Raw genomic sequence first — 22,236 nt, 5'->3', positions numbered from 1 at the left:
CCGTTACGAAATTTCCTTGGAAATACCCTAAAAAAATTCCCTGAAAATTTTACCCCTTAATATTAACATTAAGAACTGGACCAAGGCATGTAAAAATTTTCCATTGAAAATACACTACAATCGTGACTTTTTATCTTTAAATTCCTACAGGTCGGAGGCATTTTATGGCATCGCTTTGACTTTAGACACATATTCCTCAGAATTGAACATTCTACAAAAGTGCCCATTACGACAAAGTCGAAACTCACACCGGCGAGGTAGTACGGGGCTCTAAACCCGATTTTTCCAAGAATTTCGCATTTTTTTTGTATATATCTCGTAAATGACAAGAGTTATAGAAAAAATGTTCATGACAAATTTGTAGGAAATTTTATTTTCTATAAAAAAGGTCCGAGGTTAAAATCGCAATCATTAATACTTCTCGAGATTTTCGGCTTTTTAAGTAACGCTTTATAGAATTTTTATAGACGGTATGTATTAAAAAATCTATGAAAATTGCTACAGCCTTACTTAAAAAGCCAAACCAGATTAGATAGAACGCTGTAAGCATATGGGGTCTCCACAGTATGGTACACTGGAGGAGGTATCAATAGTGAGGCCGCAGAGTCTGTTAAAATTCGCGTCAAGCGCAGGCATCCTAAAGGATGACTACTTCTCTTGGACTTAGGAATTGAACTCCATCTGGTAACGCATAGACCAGGTGGCTTATTGGCCTACCAGTTCAAACTAACCTAACCTATCAGAAAGAACAATTCATGACTCGCTTCCAACTACTTGAAAATGTATCTCATTTCATGGATTTTGTAAAAATTTTATTGCTCTACAAAATGGTCTCTGAAGATTTTTTTGTAAACATAAATGTTTGCAGGATGTTAACGGTTGATGTTTGACTATTTTTTTCTTTTTTGGTTTCTTCTTATGAATTTTACAACTCAAGAAAACTGAAAACTCATACTTTTGTTGAAAATTTATTTTTTTATTCTACTTTTTTGTATTAATTTTTAATTCCTCAACTTAAGTATGTTCATATTACTTGTTTTCTGTTTGTTCTTACGAAGATGCAGATGCAAGTGATGCTTAGGAAAACACCAATTGAACTTCAAGTACATAAAAAATATAAGCAAATAATAATAAGCTAACGTTCGAAACCAAAATCACAACTGTTGTGAAATAGAAAAAACAATTTATTGCAGTTGTCACTTTAAAATACATACATATATATATGTATATTTATGAATATAAACCTCAGAATCAAATGTAAAAAATACCGTATATTTTCCTGCCTGCAATCCAAATAAATACCGCTACAAAACCTACATACATATGTATATTTAATCTAGTCATAAATCGTTATTGTATATAAACCTTTAAGCTTAAAACTGTAGAACTTTTAAATAATTATATATAGGTGTAATTAAAAAAACGAAAAAAACACTTAAAAATTCAACTATTTTCAGAAAATTATGTATTATAAACATTTACGAATTATATATGTATGTATAAGTATATTACTAAAATAAAATGTATAATTTATGACGAAACAAAGTGATGAAAAAACATAAATGTGTTCGATAGGTGTTACTTTAGATTTTCGCGTAAAAACACAAGACACACACCTGCACACCACACACAACTTATTAAAGTCGTTAGTTAGACAAAACAAAATATCTAACGCGTCCTGTTTCCACGACATATTTTTTTTTTAGATATTCCTTTCATAATATTGGCCTACATCTTTCACAAATATAGCCAAAGAACTTTTTTTACTACTACATAAAACGGTCTAGAATCTATTGGAAGAGCATGAACTTTATTTTAATTTGTAAGCTAGTGTTGTTAGGCTTAAATTTACATTTGTTCTTAAATTTAATTTAATTTTAAACTTTTGTTATTATATTATTTGTAGCGGGTTATAGTCGTCTCTCTCTCTCACTTAGACTCTTTTGAATTACCTTAAAATTCTCCCAATACAATTTTACTGTTTGAATTATGACTGAAATCGAACAATTATACTCTGAACACTCTCTTAAGTAAACCGTGTCACCATTCTTTTTCAAAAATTCCTTCGTATTTGGTAGCAAAGCAGAGCTGTATCTTCGTAAACACCAAAAACGGTGTCCCGTAAGCATGGTGTTTCTGAGTAATCCATAATGTTAAAAACCAAAAAGGCCAATAAAGTGGTTAATGTGACCCGATCTTAACCATAAATGTTATAAAGAGAATTTATAGAAATATTGTTACGTGCCAAGGGCGGCGGTTGCTTGTAAAATAAAATTTATAACTTCAAACTAAAAAATAACAATAAATCAATATACATATGTATATAGCTCGAGAAAGCAACGATAGACTTTGAGAGACATTCTGCTGTCACGGAATACAAAGACAAAATATGTATTGCGGTTCTTTGATATCCATTTACAAATTTATGTTTCTAATTTTTACGCTTTCTTACTTATTTATTTCTTACTCATTACTTCTTTATGCATCAGTTATTCGTTGCTTTCGATAAAACTTAGCATACAACAAACACAATCACACAAAATACAAATTTTCTGTAGTATAATATATTATTATGCGAATCTACCAATAAAGTGTTAAAATCAGTAAAACGCCGATTAAATTTAAAAGTTATTAAGCATTAAGATTTCTTATGTTTTAAAACAGAAATATACGTTAATTTTTATGCAAAAATATTTCAAATATAATTAGGATAATAAGCATGGCATTTACCAAAACAAATTAATGGTACGAGTATTTGAAATGTTGAAGACAAAGCTAGACCAAAGGAATTTTAAATTGTATACAAATAAAAAAAAAAACATTAAAATATACATACATATACATATATATATATAATATTGATACAATTTTAAGAAGCTCGCAAGTTCAATTAATAACATTTAAATAATTCATAACAAAAGCAAAAATATTTCAAATATAATTAGGATAATAAGCATGGCATTTACCAAAACAAATTAATGGTATTTGAAATGTTGAAGACAAAGCTAGACCAAAGGAATTTTAATATTTATGTATACAAATAAAAAAAAATCCAAACATAAATTGCATAAAAAAAAATTATAATATAATGACATAAGGCATTAATGGAAATATGAAAATATCTAAGGGGAAAAACACTGTAAGCTGTAATAAAAGAAAACTTCAAAAACTAAAAATGCAAAATACAACATAAAAAGCATTTGTTGGCCAACTTCAATATTTTTTTATTGATATTTCTTACAATTTTTCAATATTATATTATTCATATTCCTTACATTTTGGAGATTATACCATAAATTCCTCAACAGTTCAATAAAATTAGCTCATTCATTTTTCTGAAATTGTTACTTCTCTTTTTACAACCTTGTTTTTGAGCAGATGTTCTGGCCTTAAACTTCTTCTCTGGATTCTGAGAGAATATTGAGTGCTGAAAAATACCGCTTAGCTTAAATGCAACTAACCACTACATATCAAGCGCATAGTGGAATGATAGCAACTGCTGGTTAAAGAGCGAAAATATCATCAAAGTGTCGAATAAAAAAAAAAATTAAGCCATTTGCTGCAGTCTAAACAACTGCTGTGGGTTTGAAGATATCAGAAAAGTATGCAATAGACCAAACAAATTACACAGCAATGTATCTACATACATATATATGAACCAACAATGGTTAGGGAACTTTTGCAAAGAATTAAATTATTGGCAAAATTAATCAAGTAAAGGAATGTTGAAAATGATAAACTTTAATATACAAAAAGCAATAATAAAATAAATAAATTAGCACACATTTAATATAAAAAATATATGCATAAACAAACATATACATATATATATATATATATATATACATATATTTAAAATATTTAGGAGTCACTCATACAACGTGAGTTCAAATTAGACGCACGCAGCAACAAAATTGCATAAACAAATTAATATGTATAGATAAAAAGTAAATAAGTACATACGTATGTACGTATGTACGTACACATACGTATGTATGTACTTATATACATTGGTTTATACTCATACCAAAGATATGCAAATGAAAAGTGCTTAGTTTGACGAACAAAAATGAGAACTCTGAAGTCAAAAACTTGTTACAGATTTCCAAGCGATGTTTAGTATATAAAATTATTTTGAAGATAAAGTGTATGTCAGCATTTGAAAGAAAGCAGGCAAGTAGCTTCAACAGTAAATAAGCCGTTAGCCAACCCACACACGCACACGACACTGGGTCGAGGAACCGATAAATTATATATTATTAGCAAGCGTAATATTTAATAAAATAATATTTAAAAAATCAAATGTATTTAAGAAAATCTCAAGATTGAAAAGATAACTGCAAAGCTTAACCATAAAGAAGCAATAGAACATATTTTGAAATTCGCTTTCAAAACTAAATATATGTATGAGCTAAAATAGTATAAGAACAGCGCCTAAAGCTATGCTTTCAAATGTATTAAAGCATAGTTTTAGGCGCATACATTGCAATACTTTAAAATAGAACGAAGAAAAGTAAAAACAAAAATATAAAAAAATATAGCAGCTAAAATTGTGCTGGATACGAATTGCAATTAGTTATATTGAAGCATGATTTTAGGCGCGAATATTTTAATACTCTAAAATGGGACATGAAAAATATGGTGCCGAAAATTATGCTAGATTTGCAAATTATGCATTATATTGAAGCATAGTTTTGGGTTTGAATTCTTTAAAATGCGTCGAAGAAAAAATCAGAAAAAATAAAGCACCTAAAAGTATGCTGGATTTGCAAAGTTTGAGATATATTGAAGCTTAGTTCTAGGCGTAAACTTTTGAATGCTTTGAAATGGGTCGCAGAAAAATACATATAAAATATAGCACCTAAAATTATGCTGTATTTTCAAAATATATATATTGAAGCATAGTTTTAGGCGCATGTTTTCAAATTCAAAATCGACTTGAATGCATTGACTTCACATGTTTCGAAGCAGTTTCAGTTACAACATTCTGGTTCACTAACAAGCAAACACGAAAAAACACTGGCACATATACACACACGCAAACTATATTACTCATAAAACCTTAAACATTTAGCAATTTAACAACATCAAAAATAAAAATATTTAAATATAAAATCTAAAGTGAAAAAATTGAAAAATTTAGAAGAAATGAAAACAATCACCAAATGCAAAAATATAGAAAAACGCAAACAACACACACACACATACATATACACATGGTATGTTTATATGCAAATTTGATAGTACCCAAGACAATGTGTAATGTAATTGCTGAAAATGCAATGGCGAAAACGAAAACTTAACGAATTGTGTAAAAATATCGACAAAAGCAAAAATCTACGAAACAAAAAAATGTAAAAGAAGATAAAATTATGCGCAAGGAGCTGCGCTGGCAACAACCCGCCGGCAAACACAAGTCGCGCATGCGCGCAACAAGCGAAAGTGTTAATATAAACAAATATATAACAAACTTTTTGGTGGAAAAATACTCATTATTGTTAAACGGTTTAATTATAAAAAAATAGCAACAAAAAATAAATAACAAAAAAATTACAAAATACAATTATGGAATTAAAAATATATAATTAAATATACAACAATTATAAAAAAGCAAAAAAAAATATATACATATATATTTCAATAGCAAAAAAGTATGACTATTATATAAAAAGATTTTCTCCTTTTAGTAAGTTTAGTTAATTGTTTTTTGAATAAAATATTAAGTGTTAGCGTACATACTTAAATATTTGAAGTAAAAGCATAAAACAATTATATAATAAAATTTAAAAATTAAAAAACAAAAATCATAAAATCCAAAAAAGGCATAACAACAATTGTTTATATTAAGATAAACGAAAATAGACAAACAAATATAATTAAATTAATTAATATATAGTATTCATTATTTGTTACAAGTATTTTTTTGGCGTAATTGATTGGATAAATGATTTAAACATTGATTGATTGAAAATAACAATCTATTAAATAAATGCAAAAACAAAAATGTTTTATTTCATCTAAAGTTGGCAACCTTGTGAGTATAGCTGTTACTTTGTTTTCCAGCCCTTGGCATAACTGCATATCTGCCGAGCAATTTGTTAATTATATTATATTTTATACTAAAATAATTATTTGTGCATCAAGTTTTTTAACTAAAATTACTTTCTTGATTTCCCATTGTTAGGAGGATAGCTTATCAATTTGGAATCGCACTGCCACTGATCACACGAGCACGACACGTATCCGTGACACGCTACGTAGGATATTAAACATACCTCTAACAACGGCAATGGAGTATAAGATACACTGTGATAGCCTTAAATATGTAGCAATGTGAGTATTGATTGCAAATTATCTAAAAACTTAAAATTTTACAAAAGTGAAAAACGCAAATGTTAGCCAAACGGGGTAAGAGTGGTATATGTGCGAAAAGAACCGAACTTTATGTGACCTCAAAAGCTCCTAAAATCTAACCGAGCAGTAAAATAATCGAGCAAATGCCAACAAATTAATAATATGTTCTGATTTAACACCAGATTACGTTCATTCTCTCACTTCAGAACTCCTTCAATTAAAAAAAAAAAATATGTGGGTAGACTTATGGTAGTGTGACAGCCTAAAAATACAATATTTTTTGTGACAAAAAAGAACCCGGAAATTGTAAAAAAGGAAAAATATTTAACTATATATCAATATTTATTTTGTCGCCGTCAAAGAATCCCCGACAGATGTAACACACTTAAGCTAACAATCTTTCCAGTCCTCGAAACACTTTTCATAAGCACTTTTTGGGATAACTTTCAGCTCCTTCACCGAATTTTGCTTTATAATTTCGATCGACTGAATACGGGTTCCACGAGCGGCAATTTCAGTTTGGGGAACAAGAAAAACCCACACGGAGCCAAATCTGGTGAATACGGTGGTTGATCGTTGATATTCATTGCGTTTTTGGCTTTAAATTCGATCACATTTGTGGCTCGATCAGATGGTGCATTATCATCGTGTAAAATTCATGAATTGTTCTTCTACAATTCCGCCCGTTTTCGACGGATGTTCTCAAGTAAACGCCTCAATACGGCCAAATAGAACTCTTTATTGACCGAGTGTTCCTCCGTAAGAAATTCCTGATGCACCAAACTACGAATATCGGAAGAAAATGAGCATCAATTTGATTTTTGAGCGGCTTTGGCTCGTTTTTTTTTATTTCTGCCCGTTTTTCCCCTCCATTCCGATGATTGTTGACTTGTGAAACTCATAAGTTATATAGCTCTCGGCATATGTGATCCTTTTTTCAAAAGTTCCACTCACCGATTTAAAATTGTATGCATCGTTGTTGTTGTTGTTAAGGCAACAAGACAAAATATTCCTCCGTGGCCGGAGAAAAATCCGGGTCAGTCCCGCTTACATGAACTATTTTGGAACGGAGTTTGTTGTCATATCCGACTGTCGGATTGACTAAATTTGTTGAAAGGTCTTTATTATCGCCTTCAAAATAGCCGTCTGAGCCAATGAACATGCCAACGCTTAATCCAATTCTCAATACACTTGTTCTAAGCCTCGGCTGTGATGGCCTTCAGTGCCTTCAGCTATTTTTTTCGGTTTCGGCTCATTTTTTAAGCGCCGTTTGCTTGATTGACAGTTTGGCGGTATATTCATAAAACCACGTCTCGTCACCAGAAATGATGCTCAGCTGTGTTATCTAGCATCCCTTTTGCGACTTTTACTCGACGCAGTATTTACTAAAAATTCTGATCTTCAAGAATGAGCCAAGCAGCGATGCACTTCATACCTAAAACACTAACCAAAGAGTTTTGGACGGCTCACGAACTTTATTAAATGCATTGTGCCACTCTAAAACTTGTACTCATGATAAAGTTGACTCTCCAAAAGTTACAGTTGGTATATCAGTAGACAGATAATAATAGTCGTTAAATATTGTAATGGAATTAAAAAAATTGTTTTTCCTCGAGCAGTTTTCTTTAGAACAGGTCCTTCAAATCGTATGTACTAGGAGATAAAAATGATAAAAAGAGAGAAATCGATTGATATACCCTGATTTAATTTAATTGTTTTACAATCTTTCACATAAGAAATCCTTATTGTTATTAAAAATTAAGCTAACTTGTAAAAACGAGTTTGCTTTTAACGAAACTTAAAGTTTTTGTAATTTACAAAGACTAATCATTAATAAATATTTTATTTTATATTGGTAGTCGAAAAAGTCTTTTCGTATTTCTAATCAAACTTCAACTTATTTTTTTATATTTATACTAATAAATAAATAAGCAAATATGTACCATTTTGAGCGAACACTTTTTGACATTTTTCCGCTTGAGACATTATTCCATCAGTGTAAAACTTTCATCAGTGGAAATCAAAATTTCCAGAACGGAAGCGAGCGAACCATTGTTGTGCTTCACGAACTGATCCAGCATCGTTTCCGTAAACTTCACAAATTCCATTGAGGGCTTGCGTAACATGCTTCCCTTTTTTATACAAAAATTTCAAAATATAGCAAATTTCTTCATTATTTTCACTCATTTTTGAACAGCTGTAACTTTTTTTCAATTTGCCCGATTTTAATTTTTTTTTTGATTAAGTGAAGATTAGATCTCACCTTCCAACACTATATGGTATGACACAATGTGATCGGTAGCACTGGAGATATACGACTGAAAAACATCTATTGACAAAATACGAAAATACTTTTTCGACTGCCCAATATTTATATTATTATTTATTTTACACATAATTTTACTAAATTTGTTTTCTTTTGTTCTCCTTTGCAGTAATAAAGGGCCTCTGAAGAGCTGAAATTCAGTAAACACGTTCAACGCAACAAAAATAAAAACAATTGTAGATGACACAGTGCGCCATGTAAACAGCAATGGTAACATTAATAACAGCAACAACAACAATGGGCAGAGCAACGGCGATAACAGAAGCGGCAACAGTATGGATACCAAGAGCAATATCTATCATAACAACAATAACTATAACAATAACAACTATTTATACGATATTAATAATGCTAAAATTACAAACGCCTAGAATATAACGAAATTAAGCACCACCAGAGCAATAGCTGCAGCCCGAAACAGACATGCTTATATAACGTTTTATACATTGGCAACAACGTAGAAATTATTTATGTTTTTCGAAAATAGCCACTTTAAGCAGGTTCTTAAAAATATGCGAATGAGAAATAGTGCTTTAACACAACAATTGAAGAATTGCCGGCGTTTCTACTTTTATTTATATTTAGTAATAAAAACGCTGCAACCTCAATTTTAACAACAACCACAAGCCAGAAAAAACATAAATATCAACAAATCATTCAATGCTCGCACACACAAAATTGTTATTGCCACACAATGTTGCATTAGTATTATGATTTCTTTATTACTTGAGCGCTTACCGTCATCAGGGCGATTTATAAAATCGCTGCAATTGTTTTTATTTAATAACCGACTTTCACTTTATTCACGCTGAATTTCCTTTTTTTATTTTTTGAAAATCCAAAAAGTTTGTACCAACAACAAAAACAACCTTTGTGTGTGTTTAATGATGAACGCGAACACTGTAAGTGTGTTATTCAAATTCCAACCCAATAATAGTATGGCGTTAACTATCTAACGGTAGTTATACTAAACTAAAACATATAGAAAAATACATACCAGTAAACATACTCAAACAACATTAAACAAATACAACAAATATTGTATGTAATTTATTGAGAATATTTCCCCACACACCCGAAAAAATATTAAATAAAGAACGAAGGAAAAGAGTTGTATAAGAATTTAATAAAAAGTTATTAAAGTTGCAAAAAATAAAAGCAGTTAAAACAAATTTTTTACGTGTGTTTCTTTCTTTTTAATTTTTTGTATTGATTTTAATGGTATAAAAAGCGCGCAACTTCCTGAAGTAGCAGTAAAAAAAAAAGATTAACAAGTTCGCCTGCACTGAAGCTAAAATTGCCTTCACAAGTGCATTTCTTATTGCCTAAAATAGTATAAAAAGTTGTTTATCGTGATTTTGATCCGTCACTTTGAATGGCAGCTATACTACCGTGGGCAAAAAATAGTAAGACATTTTTTTAATTTAAATTTAGTATAAACGTCGGTAATTCGTCGCCAAATATCACAGCAAAATAATTTTTGTGTTTAGTATAACGCTCTATCGTCTTTCTGAAGTACATAAAGTACATTTGACGGTTTTTACGATGAGAGAAATTATTAAACAAAGAAATTCCATAAAATTGTTTGTGTGGCATCAAATTTCTGGTGCCGCAACGTTCATAATGTTGGAAAAAGCCTTCGGTGATAATTGTTTGTCGGGAGCAAGTGTTTTTGAATTATTCAAAGAGGGTCCAGAACGCGTTGACGATCGAACTATGTTCAAGACGGCCTTCAACACCAACGGATGAGCAATACGTCGATAAAATAAAGGAATTGGTGCTTGAGAATTGACAATTAACAGCCAGAGGTCTTACTGGCATCGTTGGAAAATCGGAAGGATCAGTGAAAACCATTTTGAGAGATCATTTGGGCCTAAGAAAAGCAAAAGCACGACTGATTCCAAAAACATTAAATTTCTCCGAAAAACAGCATCGCGTTAACGTATGTAAATACATAGTATGTGAAGTAATGCTCTCCGACTATTAAATCTGACAATGAGTCTCGGACCTATGCTTACGACTCGGAAACGGACGATCAATCGGCCGAATATCGGGCAAAGGTGAGCCGAAGCCAAAAATCAAGGTTAGGTTGACAGTTTTCTTCGATTTCGAAATGTGCACTCCGCATTCCTTCCGACTGGACAAACTGTCAACAAGGAATACTGTTTGAGTGTTATGAGTCATTGACGCGAGGCCAGAATTATAGGCCAACAACTCTTGTTACCACCACGATAATGATTTAGCTCCGTGGGACTTCTGGCTATTCAGCACACTCAAACGACCGCTCCAGGGAAACCGTTTTTAGGCAATTGAAGACATTTAACGAGAATCGCTATGCGCTTGGAGAATATTCAGAAATTTACTTTAACAACTGTTTCGAGGATTGGAAAAAAACATTGGCACAAGTGTATTAAGGCCCAGGGAGATTACTTTGAGGAGATGACAGAGATTTAGAAGAATAAATTGTGAATTTTAAATTATGAACAAAGTCTTACTATATTTTCCTCATAGTAGAATGCTATAGTGGTTCGATATTCGCGTATATACAAACAGACGGACATGACTAAATCGTGCCGTTGTATAGTGTCTCCAACGTTTCCTTTTGGGTGTTACCAGTTTCGAGAAATAATAAAGTTAAACGGTATGTATAACGATTCAAGATAGAATAACGGTAAAAATGTATCATATGATAACGCCACTATGACAATAAAAGTTTACTATCGTTTCGTACATTATCGTAGATGACAAATTCAGCCGAATAAATAAATTCCAGAAGCTGGTAATGAAAGACCAAGTGCGAAATAGCTGAGAGCAACTGAAAAGACCACGTGAGAAATAAACTACATGAAATATTGGGCATGTGCTCACTACGGTCAGCAAGCGCAATCGTAAGACCGTATTTCAGAAAACGCTGATCCGAAGAATTTTCTGTGTCATTTCAAAACACTGGACTTCACATGGCGAATCTGCTCGGAAGAAGGCGTAGACTATGCTACCGATCGAAAAAGTGATGAGAATTGGACAATTTACATTCTGGAACTACTTGGAAAACAACAAAATGATCACCGAGCTATACTATGCCAAATTAATGGTCGGATTCATCGCTGTGTTGAAAAAAAGAACGACCTTATTTGATGAAGAAAAAGCGTTCTTCCCCACGACAACAGTCCGGCGACCAACACCCCCGTAGTCGCACCTAAATTGATCGAATTAGACTACGATCTGGCGTATTCTTTAGATTTTGCCCCTTGCGACTTTTCTTTGTTTCAAACTGGAAAAATTCACTCAACAGAAAAAATTTTAGTCGAATTTTGGATTATGGCCACAACAGTGGTCTCCATTTTACGACAGTTCGGTCTATATAACCGGAACGGCCACAATTTTTTATTCGTGTAAGTATCGTCAACTCGGCAGCATACCTCATAATTACTGAATGGATGCCGAACGCGTCCGCTACACGTAGTTTTTAGACGGAGTAACTCTGGTTCAAGTGTATCCATCGAAAAGGAGCCTATTTTAAGCAGTAGACCGCAATTTTTCCCAAATTATTATTTTACTTTTGTAGGCTAAGTATACTCCGAAACGCTCTCGTATATTCAGTTTGTAAATTAAAACAATTCTCGCACTTTTTACTTATTACTTTTATTCCCTATGAATGTGTTCGTTTGGTTATTAACAGTACATATATATGTATATGGTGAAAAAGAAATATGTGTAAAGCATAATGGTTTTCTGTAAATTAATTTGGTTAATAAAAAAAACTCGAAATCGTTACTTATCATCGAAGACGCTCAAATCAAACAGGTAAACGTTAGAAATCAAACAATCGCCCTCCTAAATAACGAAGGAAGCATAAATAAGAAAAGTTTAAATATTACTTTAAAGGCCTACCGCTGGTGTTATGCCCACCAAGGCGTCGGCGTGTCCATAGAACTCCTCCTTCAACGAAATGACAATTGTCTGTAAATTATTTGTGTGATCGCGTATATAGGATGCCACTTTGCCAATATTGGTGTTATCCAGCGCTGCATCGATTTCGTCCAGCACAAAGAACGGTGCCGGTTGGTAGCTATCAACGATACGTTGTAGAGATAACACAATTATAACAAAAACATAATACCTGTGTATCGAGAAGAGCAAAGCAAGGGCAGCAATGGTCTTTTCGCCACCGCTCAAATTGCTCATCGGCTGGAAACGTTTACCCGGCGCAACACAATTATAATTGATGCCATCCAAATACGGTTCTTCCGGATTATCCGGACCGAGATACGCCTGTGCCGCTTCATTGCGCGCTAAACTTTTGTAAATACCATCAATAGCATCGGATATGTGATTGCAGCATTGGATGAATTTCTCGGAACGCTCATTCTTCACCTTTTCAAAGGCCGATTTTGCCTTTTTCGCTTTGCGGCGTGCATTTTCGAATTCCTCATTGGTCGATTGTATTTTTTCGGTGACGAGTGACAACTTCTGCATGGCTTTCATATTCGGTGTTTGTATGCGCTCAAGTATATCCAATTTTGATTGTAGATCCTTTTGTAGTGTGTCGTTCATTTTTTTGAAGGAGGAATCATCTTTCAGCTTGCAAATTTCACGCGGTAGACTGCTGTAATCGACTTCGATTCTGTAAATGTAAAAAAATATAGTAATTAGGTGTCTCATAGTGAAATAAATGGAACTAATCGTGTGAATATTTACTGATTTTCACGTTCTAAAATAAGTGAAGTTGAAGTAGTATTTGTTTCAGAGTCGCCTTGACGCACGGCATCGTCGAGCGAACCCTTGAGCAACGGTATAGCTATGCAATCCATCTGCAGAGAAAAAATAACACACAAATATATAGTATGTATGTATAACACAATTCAAGCGTGAATGTCAATTAAGCATTTTACAAACCTTCGCCTGCATCAAAATATTGTGACGCTCGTTCTTCTTCGTTTCGATTTTTGCCTCGATCGCTGAAATCTGGCTGCCTAAATTGTGTATTTCCTTTGCCAAATTGGAAACATCGCGCCTGGCTTTGGAGATATCTTCTTCCATGTCGTCAGCTGCTTGCTTTTTGGCTTGTTTTCCCTGCTTCAGCTTCTCCATTTTATCTTTATCCTCGTCGATTTCCTTGAGATAACGTTTTTCTGCCGCCTTTAAGCCCTCCAACGCATCTTCTTCGTCTTGCACACCACGCTCCCAACGTTCCAAATTCCCTGCAACGATTTCGAAAAATTATTATTTTGCCCTGCAGTGGCATGCATAGAGGCTCTACTTACTTTTGGTGTCCTTTTGCTTCTCAAAATCTAATTGTGTATTGATAGCATCGATTTGCTGTTCGAATTCAGCGCGTTTTCGTGCACGCTCTTGCTGCATAACAAGTTCGCGCTCTTCATACTGACGTATATTCTTCACGCCCAAACGTTTGCAGAACGAAGCAAACACCTTGTCCTCAACATTATTCATATTCTCTTTAATCTCTTGAATATGTTCTTCGCGCTTCGTCATACGCCGTTCAATCTCGCTGATTTTTGGCTGAAATATGCGGAAATTTTATTGGCGAGAAATTTTAATGTGAGACGTTTAGGAAAATCTTACGCCAAATTCATCCAGTTGACTTTGCACCATCTTGAGTTGATTATCGAATTGTTGTATCGACTTTTTCGATGATTCCAAATCCACCATACTGTACTTTAGTCGATTTTCCAAACCCTTTTATTTTAAATTTGTACATACATATGTATGTATATATATAGTATATATTAGTTACTTAAAATTCATAATTTTCATACCTTGATTTGCGACTCTACGGTAGCCAGTTCACTTTGTTTACGCGATTTCTTCACCAGCTCTTTTAACTCCTCGTTCAGTTTGTCTTTTTCCATTTTCAATTGTGCCATATGTTTCTCATCCCAACGTTTAGCTTTGCGCGCCAAATCGTGACTACCACCAGACAAAATACCAGACTTCTGGTAGAAGGTACCGTCCAAGGCGAGCGCATCATAACGTGTACGATCAATTTCATAAGCCACTTTCATAGCATCCTCGGGTGTCTCGCACACCAATGCATTATTCGTAGCGAAGAGGACAGCACGCTCTATTTCAGGTGGTTCGAATTTGAGTACATCGAAAACAAGTTTGACATTGCGCGGTTCAGTAATGTTTCTATAGAAAGAGGAGAAGCATATTAGAATGTTGTAAAAAAAAAAAAAAAATATTAAATGTATTATATACCGCAAACGTTCTTTGAGAGGCTTCACTTGTAAGTAATCTAACGGTAGAAATGTTTCCACTTCCAGCATTTCCTCTTTTAATATCTATGCACCAAAAGAAATTATTAACTGACGGGATAAAATATTCAAGTCAAACGCACCTGAATGCAGTGTCTTGCGGTCTTTTCGGTATCAACAATAATGGCTTCCATATATTTGCCCAACACTTTTGTAACCGCGACATTGTAGCGTTTATGTGTTGGCTGACACATGTTTATCATGCGATCATACTAAAGCATATATAAAAAAATTATACAACTAGAATGTATTATGGGAGTTATATGTGCATCTACTAACTCACCACACCCGGCACTTGCTTCTTGAACAGCTCAACAACTTGCTGCTTCTTTTTGCGATGCGCATCTTCGTGCTTGTCACTCTTTGCATCGCCGAGCTGGTCGCGCACGTTTTCTAGTTCCCGTTGCTTTTCAGCTATCTTTTCTTTGGAACAACCCACATCACGTCGCAGTTCATCTTTAATACGATTTTGTTCCTCTAATGCCGCCTGTGATGACTTTATATGATCCATTAGCTTGTCTCGTCGTTTCACTGCTTCTTCGCGTTGTAATGTCAACTTTTTTAAGGACTCCTCCACCGATGCTTTACGATTGGCTTCACCATCCAACATATCTTGATCGGATTTTTGTTCACGATTCACTGAATCTAATTGCGAACGATATTGTGTAGCTGTGGCTTCCGCTTGCTGTTTGAGACGATCGTACTCTTGCACCAAGCCCTCCTCCATTGTTACGCTTTTTCCACGACGTTGAGACTCATTTTCGAGATCATCCTCATAACGTTTTTTTAATGCTTCCACATCCGCTAACTGTTTTTCCAATTTGCGAATGTCTTGTTGATGTGCATTATCCGCCTCTCGCGCAGTTTCAAGCGTTTTCTGCAGCGACGCCAACTTTTTCTGACAATGTGCCACCTTCTCCTTTGCTTTAATGTACAACGGGCGTTTTTTATTCATTTGCGTTTCAAATTCACGTATCTCTTGCTCGATTTTGGCCAAATCACGTGAGAATTTGCCCGCATCTTTCTTCTTCTCCCGTAAAACCTCATCGGCTTGCTCTTTGCGCACTTCAACGGCTTTAACGTCCTGTTGTTTTGATTCCAAATCATGATTAAGTTTTTTTATGTCGTTTTCAACGTGAAACAGACGAAATAGTTGATACTCTACTTGTTTCTCATTCTGAAAATTAAATAAAGAAATTGCAAAATAAAAAAAAAATTAAGAAAACAAATAAGTTTTGTTATATATCTTGGGTAACTGTTTAACTCACATATTCATTTTTTAATCTGGCATAACGTTCTGCTTCCATTTTTTCATGTTTTGCTTCTTTGCGCTCAGCTGCCATACCCTTCTTTTTTTGATATGTAAATTGTGTTTCTTCTTCTGCCAAATTCATTTCTTGCTTTAAACGATTGTAATCTTCCTTAAGCAAACCAGATCTACAATACGCATGAAAATAACAATATTATTTATCTTGCAAAGTCTTGTAAATTTGTAAATACAATACCCGCTTATCTCCTCAAATAATGCTGTACGCTCTTTTGGTGTTTTCATTGCAATATTTTCGACAGCGCCTTGGAATACCAAAAAGTTTTTTGCTTTAACATTTATTCCCATTTTCTCCAATGTACACAAATAAACACTGCTCGACACATTCTAACAAAATTATAAAACATTATTTCATGGTGCCTAAGTTTTAGGAACGAAATGTCTCTGTACCTCTCCGTTGATACGATATTCGGATGATCCGCCAATAACGGCACGCTGAAAGTCCATTTGCTTCTCATCGTTGATGAGAAATTTAGCAGTTACATAGCAACTACGCGAGACTGGCTTACCAATAGATGAACCATGAATTAGGTCATTGAGGCGCTTCACACGTAAACTGGAAGTCTTTTCACCCATAACAAAACTGATTGCGTCCATGAAATTCGATTTTCCTATATGTACATGTACATTTACTTTTTAGTGAAATTCTTTAAGAATATTACAGTATTACTTCACCTGAGCCATTAGGGCCGATAACTGCAGTGAACTTCTTAAGTGGTCCAACAATTACATGTCCGCGATACGACTTAAAATTTTCCATTTCAATAAACTGCAGAAAATATACATCATCTTTTGGCGCGGAGGTGGAAGCCTCTGCTGCCACTTCTTCTTCGGTCATCTCTGATTTGTTCTTAGAAATTTTCTAACTACTTATTTATTTTAAATATGATATAAAGAAAAAATTGAAATTAATTACAAACAATTAAATATTTTTGTAGCACGAAGGAAAAAGACGCGCTGTTTTACACTTTCCCTTATTCTCTTTAGCATTGACATTTATTCGGATATTCCGCCTATTGTGAACAGCTCATATTAATGCCGCCATAAAAAAACAGTGTAACTGTTATATATAGAATATGTAAACAAAGCTTTTTATTTTAACAAAAGAATTTATTTTAATAAAAGTAAAGTATAATCTATATATTTTGAAGCCATTGTAATTCTTTTGCGACTTCTTCACCCTTATTTGCTTTTTTCTTCTTCTTTGGAATCACCGCTGTCGATTGTCCTTCTACTATTGTGCTATCGTTCCGCTTTCGTTTATTTTCCTTTTTCTTTGGCTTTACTTCACCGATAAATTCAACGTCATCGTCATCAGTTAAGTTAATTTCATTTACGGCAGAAATGGGTTTCGATTTTTGCTTCTGAATGGACAACTTGCTATTTTGAGATTTCACACTTGCCCTATTTAAAGCCGCCTCATACGTTAATTTCGCCGATATCTCATCCGCCTTTTTTAAACGTTCTGCTATGGATTTGTTTATTCGTAAGCTTTTGTCGAATTGGTGGCCATGCAATGGATGACGAACCTTAATCATGTCAGGGAATGGAACGCGACTTTGCGGTGGGCATAAAGCTTCAGCATTTTCTAATGTCACCGCTTCAGACGCTTTTAAACGATCGCGAAGCAAAATACTTCCCATTACTGGTAACAGTCGCAGGGAATAACGGCCTTTGCGATTGCAGTAGCCAAAGGCACGTGTCTCCGGTTCAGCATATTCTACTGCTACAGCTTCTGCTGAATTAAAATTGGTACGACCAGGGAGCTTCAACTTTTGATTTTGCAAATTTTCTTCTATATTATATCCTTTCGGACATTGTAGGACCCAAATCTCATCTTCAATTTCATCGATGTCTTGAAATTGACCGATTGTGGTTATTTCAGCGCTTGCTTTTATTTCTTTGTACTGCAAATTATCCTCAAGGAAACGCTGTTTAAGACTTATAGTTTCCATTTCAATAGACTATTAACTACGATTTGATAAAATACTTTAATATAAAACTAATTTACCACTTCACCAAAACAATTTCACGTGTATAATGTTTTTGTATATTCGCTTTGGTAGAAATATGTCAAAAACAGGTGTTGTAAAGAAACTATTCACAATAGTTTATAATTGCAAATAAAACGTGCTTATTATAATAAAACATATTCATCTCGTCAAACATTTGAATTACAATTAATACGATTATTTGTGATCTATTATTTGTTTTTTGTTGAAATAACCAATATGTATATAAACTGAAATAAATTGTGTTAAGAAATATATATTGTCAAAAAATGTCTGTGGTGCTCATAATAAAAATTGTATCAAAACTCATACATCTTATAATGGAAGATAAAATTTAATTTATATCATCAAATTTTCTAGTGTTATTAAAATATACGTATAAATATTATAGTTTGACGGAACCCGAAATTTGGCAATCATACCTAAAGTCAACAAATGTCAAAAAATTGTGTACGTGTTGATGAAGCGCAAACGACGTAATAACAAATTGAAGAAATCTCCAAAGCATCAGAAACGAGTACAAAGACGAGAAAGAAATTTTCAATTAATTTTTGGTTTTTTGAAAAATTTTGCATTATAATTTATATTTTGTTAATAGTGTACACACAACTGCAAAGCTTTATGCACAAGCCAAAACGTTCAGAATTATTGTAAGTAAATACATACAGATATTTCATCACCAGGTAGTGAAAAAAACGAAAAAATTCTTAGTAATACAAAATATATTCAAAAATTTCTGACTTTCCTAATTGCTATTATTTGGTTTAATTAAACACCCTAGATCAATTAAGAAAAAAATATTTGTTTTATCAATATATCATACATACATTCATATTAAAATCTTTACTTTTTATGTTTAAAAGAATATTCCCTTCTTTCTTGCAGTTTTTGATGGTAAAAATATAGTTGTAAGACTGCAGTTATTGCTAAACAAAAAATATAGTAAAAAACATAGATATCCTCCGAAAACCGAATTTGTTTACGTAACCTATTCTTCCAAAACATGAACTTATCATCATCTTCCAATCGTGACATGTCTCGGGCAGACTCCGAAACACCACCATCAAGCGCTAGAAATAAAAACAAAGGGCAACTCAATGACACGTCACTAGGTGGCAGTAGCATATATGAGAGCGCCTTGGAGAATCTCACCGCTTATACATCTTTTGACGGTATCTATTAAATTTTAATATTTATAATTATTTATTAATTTTCAACATTAGGCCAACCTCTCCATGCTTTGCATATTTATAAATAACTTATGAACAATATCGCTATATGATTTCTATTTAAGGAAGTGCCAATGACAATTCACTTTTCAATGTATCCACCGATGCAACATTAAACGGCGGCGATTCACATCGATACAACACAACCACCGGATCTTGCAGCTCTACTGCCACTCGTGATTTGAATAAAAACATTAGCGCCAGTATGCTGTTAATACAGTCGGAGAGCACCGAGACAAATGCATCACAAGAAGAAGTTGATCCAAAATCCCAACTAGCAAATAAGACAATATTTAAAACGGATAATCCAGATTTGTCAATTATAGAAATTAGTGATAATTCAATTAAAGAGCAGGAAGCTGAAAATTCCTTTTTCCTAATCGAATCTAATGATGACAGGGATCAGCAGAAAAATTTATCTAAAACTGTTGGTGGGGCGAAACAAAAGATTTCTCCTTTAAAAACTGCCGATAATGCTGCTACAGCATCTTCGGAGAATCGTCGTAAAAAAGCCGAAACACTCATTCAATCCAGTAAACAAACACTAAATGTAGATGTAGCTGAGGCATTTGCTGCTGAATCCAAAGCAGCTAGTGGTGATACAAATGACATTGATGATGCGGTGCCAGAAGAAACACATCCCGCAACCAAGCGTGAAATAAAATTATACGACACCATAGAAGAGTTCGAAGAAAATTTGCCGTCGACTGTGACAGTGTTGGACACACCATTCGGTAGCAGAGTTTATTTGGTGGGCACAGCTCACTTCAGTGAGGAGTCGCAGGATGATGTCTCTTATGTAAGTAGAAGCAGTAACGACATAGATACGTTAACAACCATAAACTTTATATACATACTTTAGGTTATACGCAATGTCCGTCCAGATGTGGTGATGGTTGAACTATGTCCGTCACGTGTACATATCTTGAAACTTGACGAAAAAACACTGTTAGAGGAAGCTAAAAACTTCAATTTTGCTAAGGTAATTTAGCATTATCTTATTAAATATAATCCAAAAATAAAAAAGCACAAATCTTTAACGAACGAAACAGATTCGCAGCATTATACAGACACACGGTTACATTAACGGCGTTTTCTTCATCTTGTTATTGCAAATGAGTGCACAAATCGCCAAGGATTTGGGCATGGCGCCGGGCGGCGAATTTCGGCGAGCATTCGAAGAAATACACAGAATTCCCGGTTGTATGCTACATCTTGGCGACCGACCTATACGCATCACCTTACATCGGGCGTTGCGTGCTCTCACTTTGTGGCAGACAATGAAGCTGGTATGGCGCCTCACATCCACCGACACCATAAGTATCGAAGAAGTGGAGGAATGTAAACAACGCGATTTGCTCGAAAAGCTGATGCAAGAGATGGCTGGAGAATTTCCAGAGTTCTCGGAAGTATTTGTGAAGGAGCGTGATATATTTCTTTGCCATTCATTGCAGCTGGCAGCTTTACCACAAATGCCAACCGATGGCTCTGGTATACCCCGACCAGTGCGCGTCGTTGGTGTTGTAGGTGAGTGCATCTATATTCTAAGCTAATATAAGTAACTTAATAATTTCATTCTACCGCTAGGTATTGGGCATGCTAATGGCATTGCGGAAAAATGGGGAAAAGTGGATCCATCGTGCATACCAGAGATCATGAAAATACCACCTGGTCGTTTAAGTACACGCCTTGCTTGGTATTCATTCCAAGCTTCTCTTTGCAGTCTCGTACTGTATCAAGGGTATAGGATTTTAAAGCCATGCCTAAAACGTTTATTTTAATTGCTTTTCAAAGCGATGATAACTGCTGTGTGAAAATCATTATCGATTTACTTTTAAAACGTAGATATATTTACACATATACATATATATATATATATATATACCTATGTACATAAATGCTGTAACCGCATCAAAACTAATTTAAAAGCACAACATTGTGTGATCTCCACATAAATGTGCGCATGAGTTGCGAATGATCAGAAAGAAAGAATTTTAGTTAAAATAAGATATTTATATAAGATACGGCGAATTTTCAGCTGTGTGATCGTTCTCAATACCTATGTATGTGTTACATACGAAGCATGCAAACAGTTCCATACAAATATTGTATTTTCATTTAATTTAATTAAATTGCACAATGCAGTAAAGGATAATAAAAAATTAAAGGTTTTCAAAGGCCGCATAATCGTTATTGAGCCGCACTAAAAATAGTAAAACATTCGTTCAAAAGAATATACATATGTTGTACAGAAATCTTAAAAAAATGTGTGATTGAAACTATCAAAATTAAAATACATAAAATAAGTGTAGAAACTAGGAAAAAAATTTTGAAAAACAAAAATACTGGTTAATTGTAGATTACTAAATGCGTTCGCAGATCAATAAGTTTTAGATGTGCCCCAGGTAAACTGATAGTTACGTCAAAGCCAGCCTGCCCGGATTTACAAAACATTGCGTCTATCAGCCCAACATTCCCAGTAGTAAAATGTATGATCGTAGAATATTCCAAACATGTCGAAAGCTATTAAGATCACATTTTAAAATCAATGTGGACCCTAAAATATAACATATACTATATACATATGTATATATTTTTTGTAGTTTTAAAATGTTGTATAAGCATAGATGTACGCTTGTCTGTATTCTGTAATGTAAAACTGTCATAAATACAAACCAATGCAAAAGCACATATATATTTATGTCATAAAATA

At 33.7% G+C, this 22,236-nt stretch overlaps 4 protein-coding genes across 4 annotated transcripts in view; 2 read left to right on the top strand and 2 right to left on the bottom strand.

Annotated features, from left to right (window-relative positions):
* LOC126750893 (eukaryotic translation initiation factor 4E type 2) overlaps positions 1 to 9,852 on the top strand; it is a 159,187-nt gene extending 149,335 nt beyond the window's left edge. Inside the window, exons 3-4 of the mRNA XM_050460674.1 lie at positions 6,185 to 6,333; positions 8,790 to 9,852. Coding sequence (XP_050316631.1) covers positions 6,185 to 6,333; positions 8,790 to 8,814 — 174 coding nt within the window. The 3' untranslated portion in view covers positions 8,815 to 9,852. The remainder of the gene's footprint in view (positions 1 to 6,184; positions 6,334 to 8,789) is intronic.
* Positions 9,853 to 12,303: 2,451 nt separating this feature from the next.
* On the bottom strand, positions 12,304 to 17,273 carry LOC126754557 (structural maintenance of chromosomes protein 1A). The gene is made up of 15 exons (XM_050466647.1): positions 16,958 to 17,273; positions 16,673 to 16,893; positions 16,461 to 16,609; positions 16,224 to 16,392; positions 15,239 to 16,132; positions 15,039 to 15,167; positions 14,900 to 14,982; positions 14,458 to 14,830; positions 14,264 to 14,377; positions 13,945 to 14,200; positions 13,577 to 13,881; positions 13,379 to 13,491; positions 12,801 to 13,304; positions 12,572 to 12,749; positions 12,304 to 12,514 (listed from the first exon to the last, which is right to left on the bottom strand). Exons 1-15 carry the CDS (start codon positions 17,118 to 17,120, stop codon positions 12,452 to 12,454), a joined length of 3,714 nt encoding a protein of 1,237 aa, XP_050322604.1. The 5' UTR covers positions 17,121 to 17,273; the 3' UTR covers positions 12,304 to 12,451.
* Positions 17,274 to 17,341: 68 nt separating this feature from the next.
* LOC126754565 (uncharacterized) lies at positions 17,342 to 18,333 on the bottom strand. The gene has a single exon (XM_050466661.1). It carries the CDS (start codon positions 18,235 to 18,237, stop codon positions 17,419 to 17,421), a length of 819 nt encoding a protein of 272 aa, XP_050322618.1. The 5' UTR covers positions 18,238 to 18,333; the 3' UTR covers positions 17,342 to 17,418.
* A 431-nt stretch (positions 18,334 to 18,764) lies between these two features.
* Positions 18,765 to 22,236, top strand: LOC126754421 (traB domain-containing protein). Its single transcript, XM_050466373.1, has 6 exons — positions 18,765 to 18,944; positions 19,180 to 19,466; positions 19,589 to 20,322; positions 20,386 to 20,505; positions 20,576 to 21,050; positions 21,111 to 22,236. The coding sequence occupies exons 2-6, from the start codon at positions 19,298 to 19,300 to the stop codon at positions 21,302 to 21,304; spliced, it is 1,692 nt and encodes a 563-aa protein (XP_050322330.1). The 5' UTR covers positions 18,765 to 18,944; positions 19,180 to 19,297; the 3' UTR covers positions 21,305 to 22,236.

This window comes from Bactrocera neohumeralis, chromosome 2 (assembly GCF_024586455.1).
Source record: "Bactrocera neohumeralis isolate Rockhampton chromosome 2, APGP_CSIRO_Bneo_wtdbg2-racon-allhic-juicebox.fasta_v2, whole genome shotgun sequence".
NCBI classification, from domain to species: Eukaryota; Metazoa; Arthropoda; class Insecta; order Diptera; family Tephritidae; genus Bactrocera; species Bactrocera neohumeralis.
Note: the sequence above shows the minus strand (reverse complement) of the source record. Positions and strands in the feature narration are given on the sequence as shown.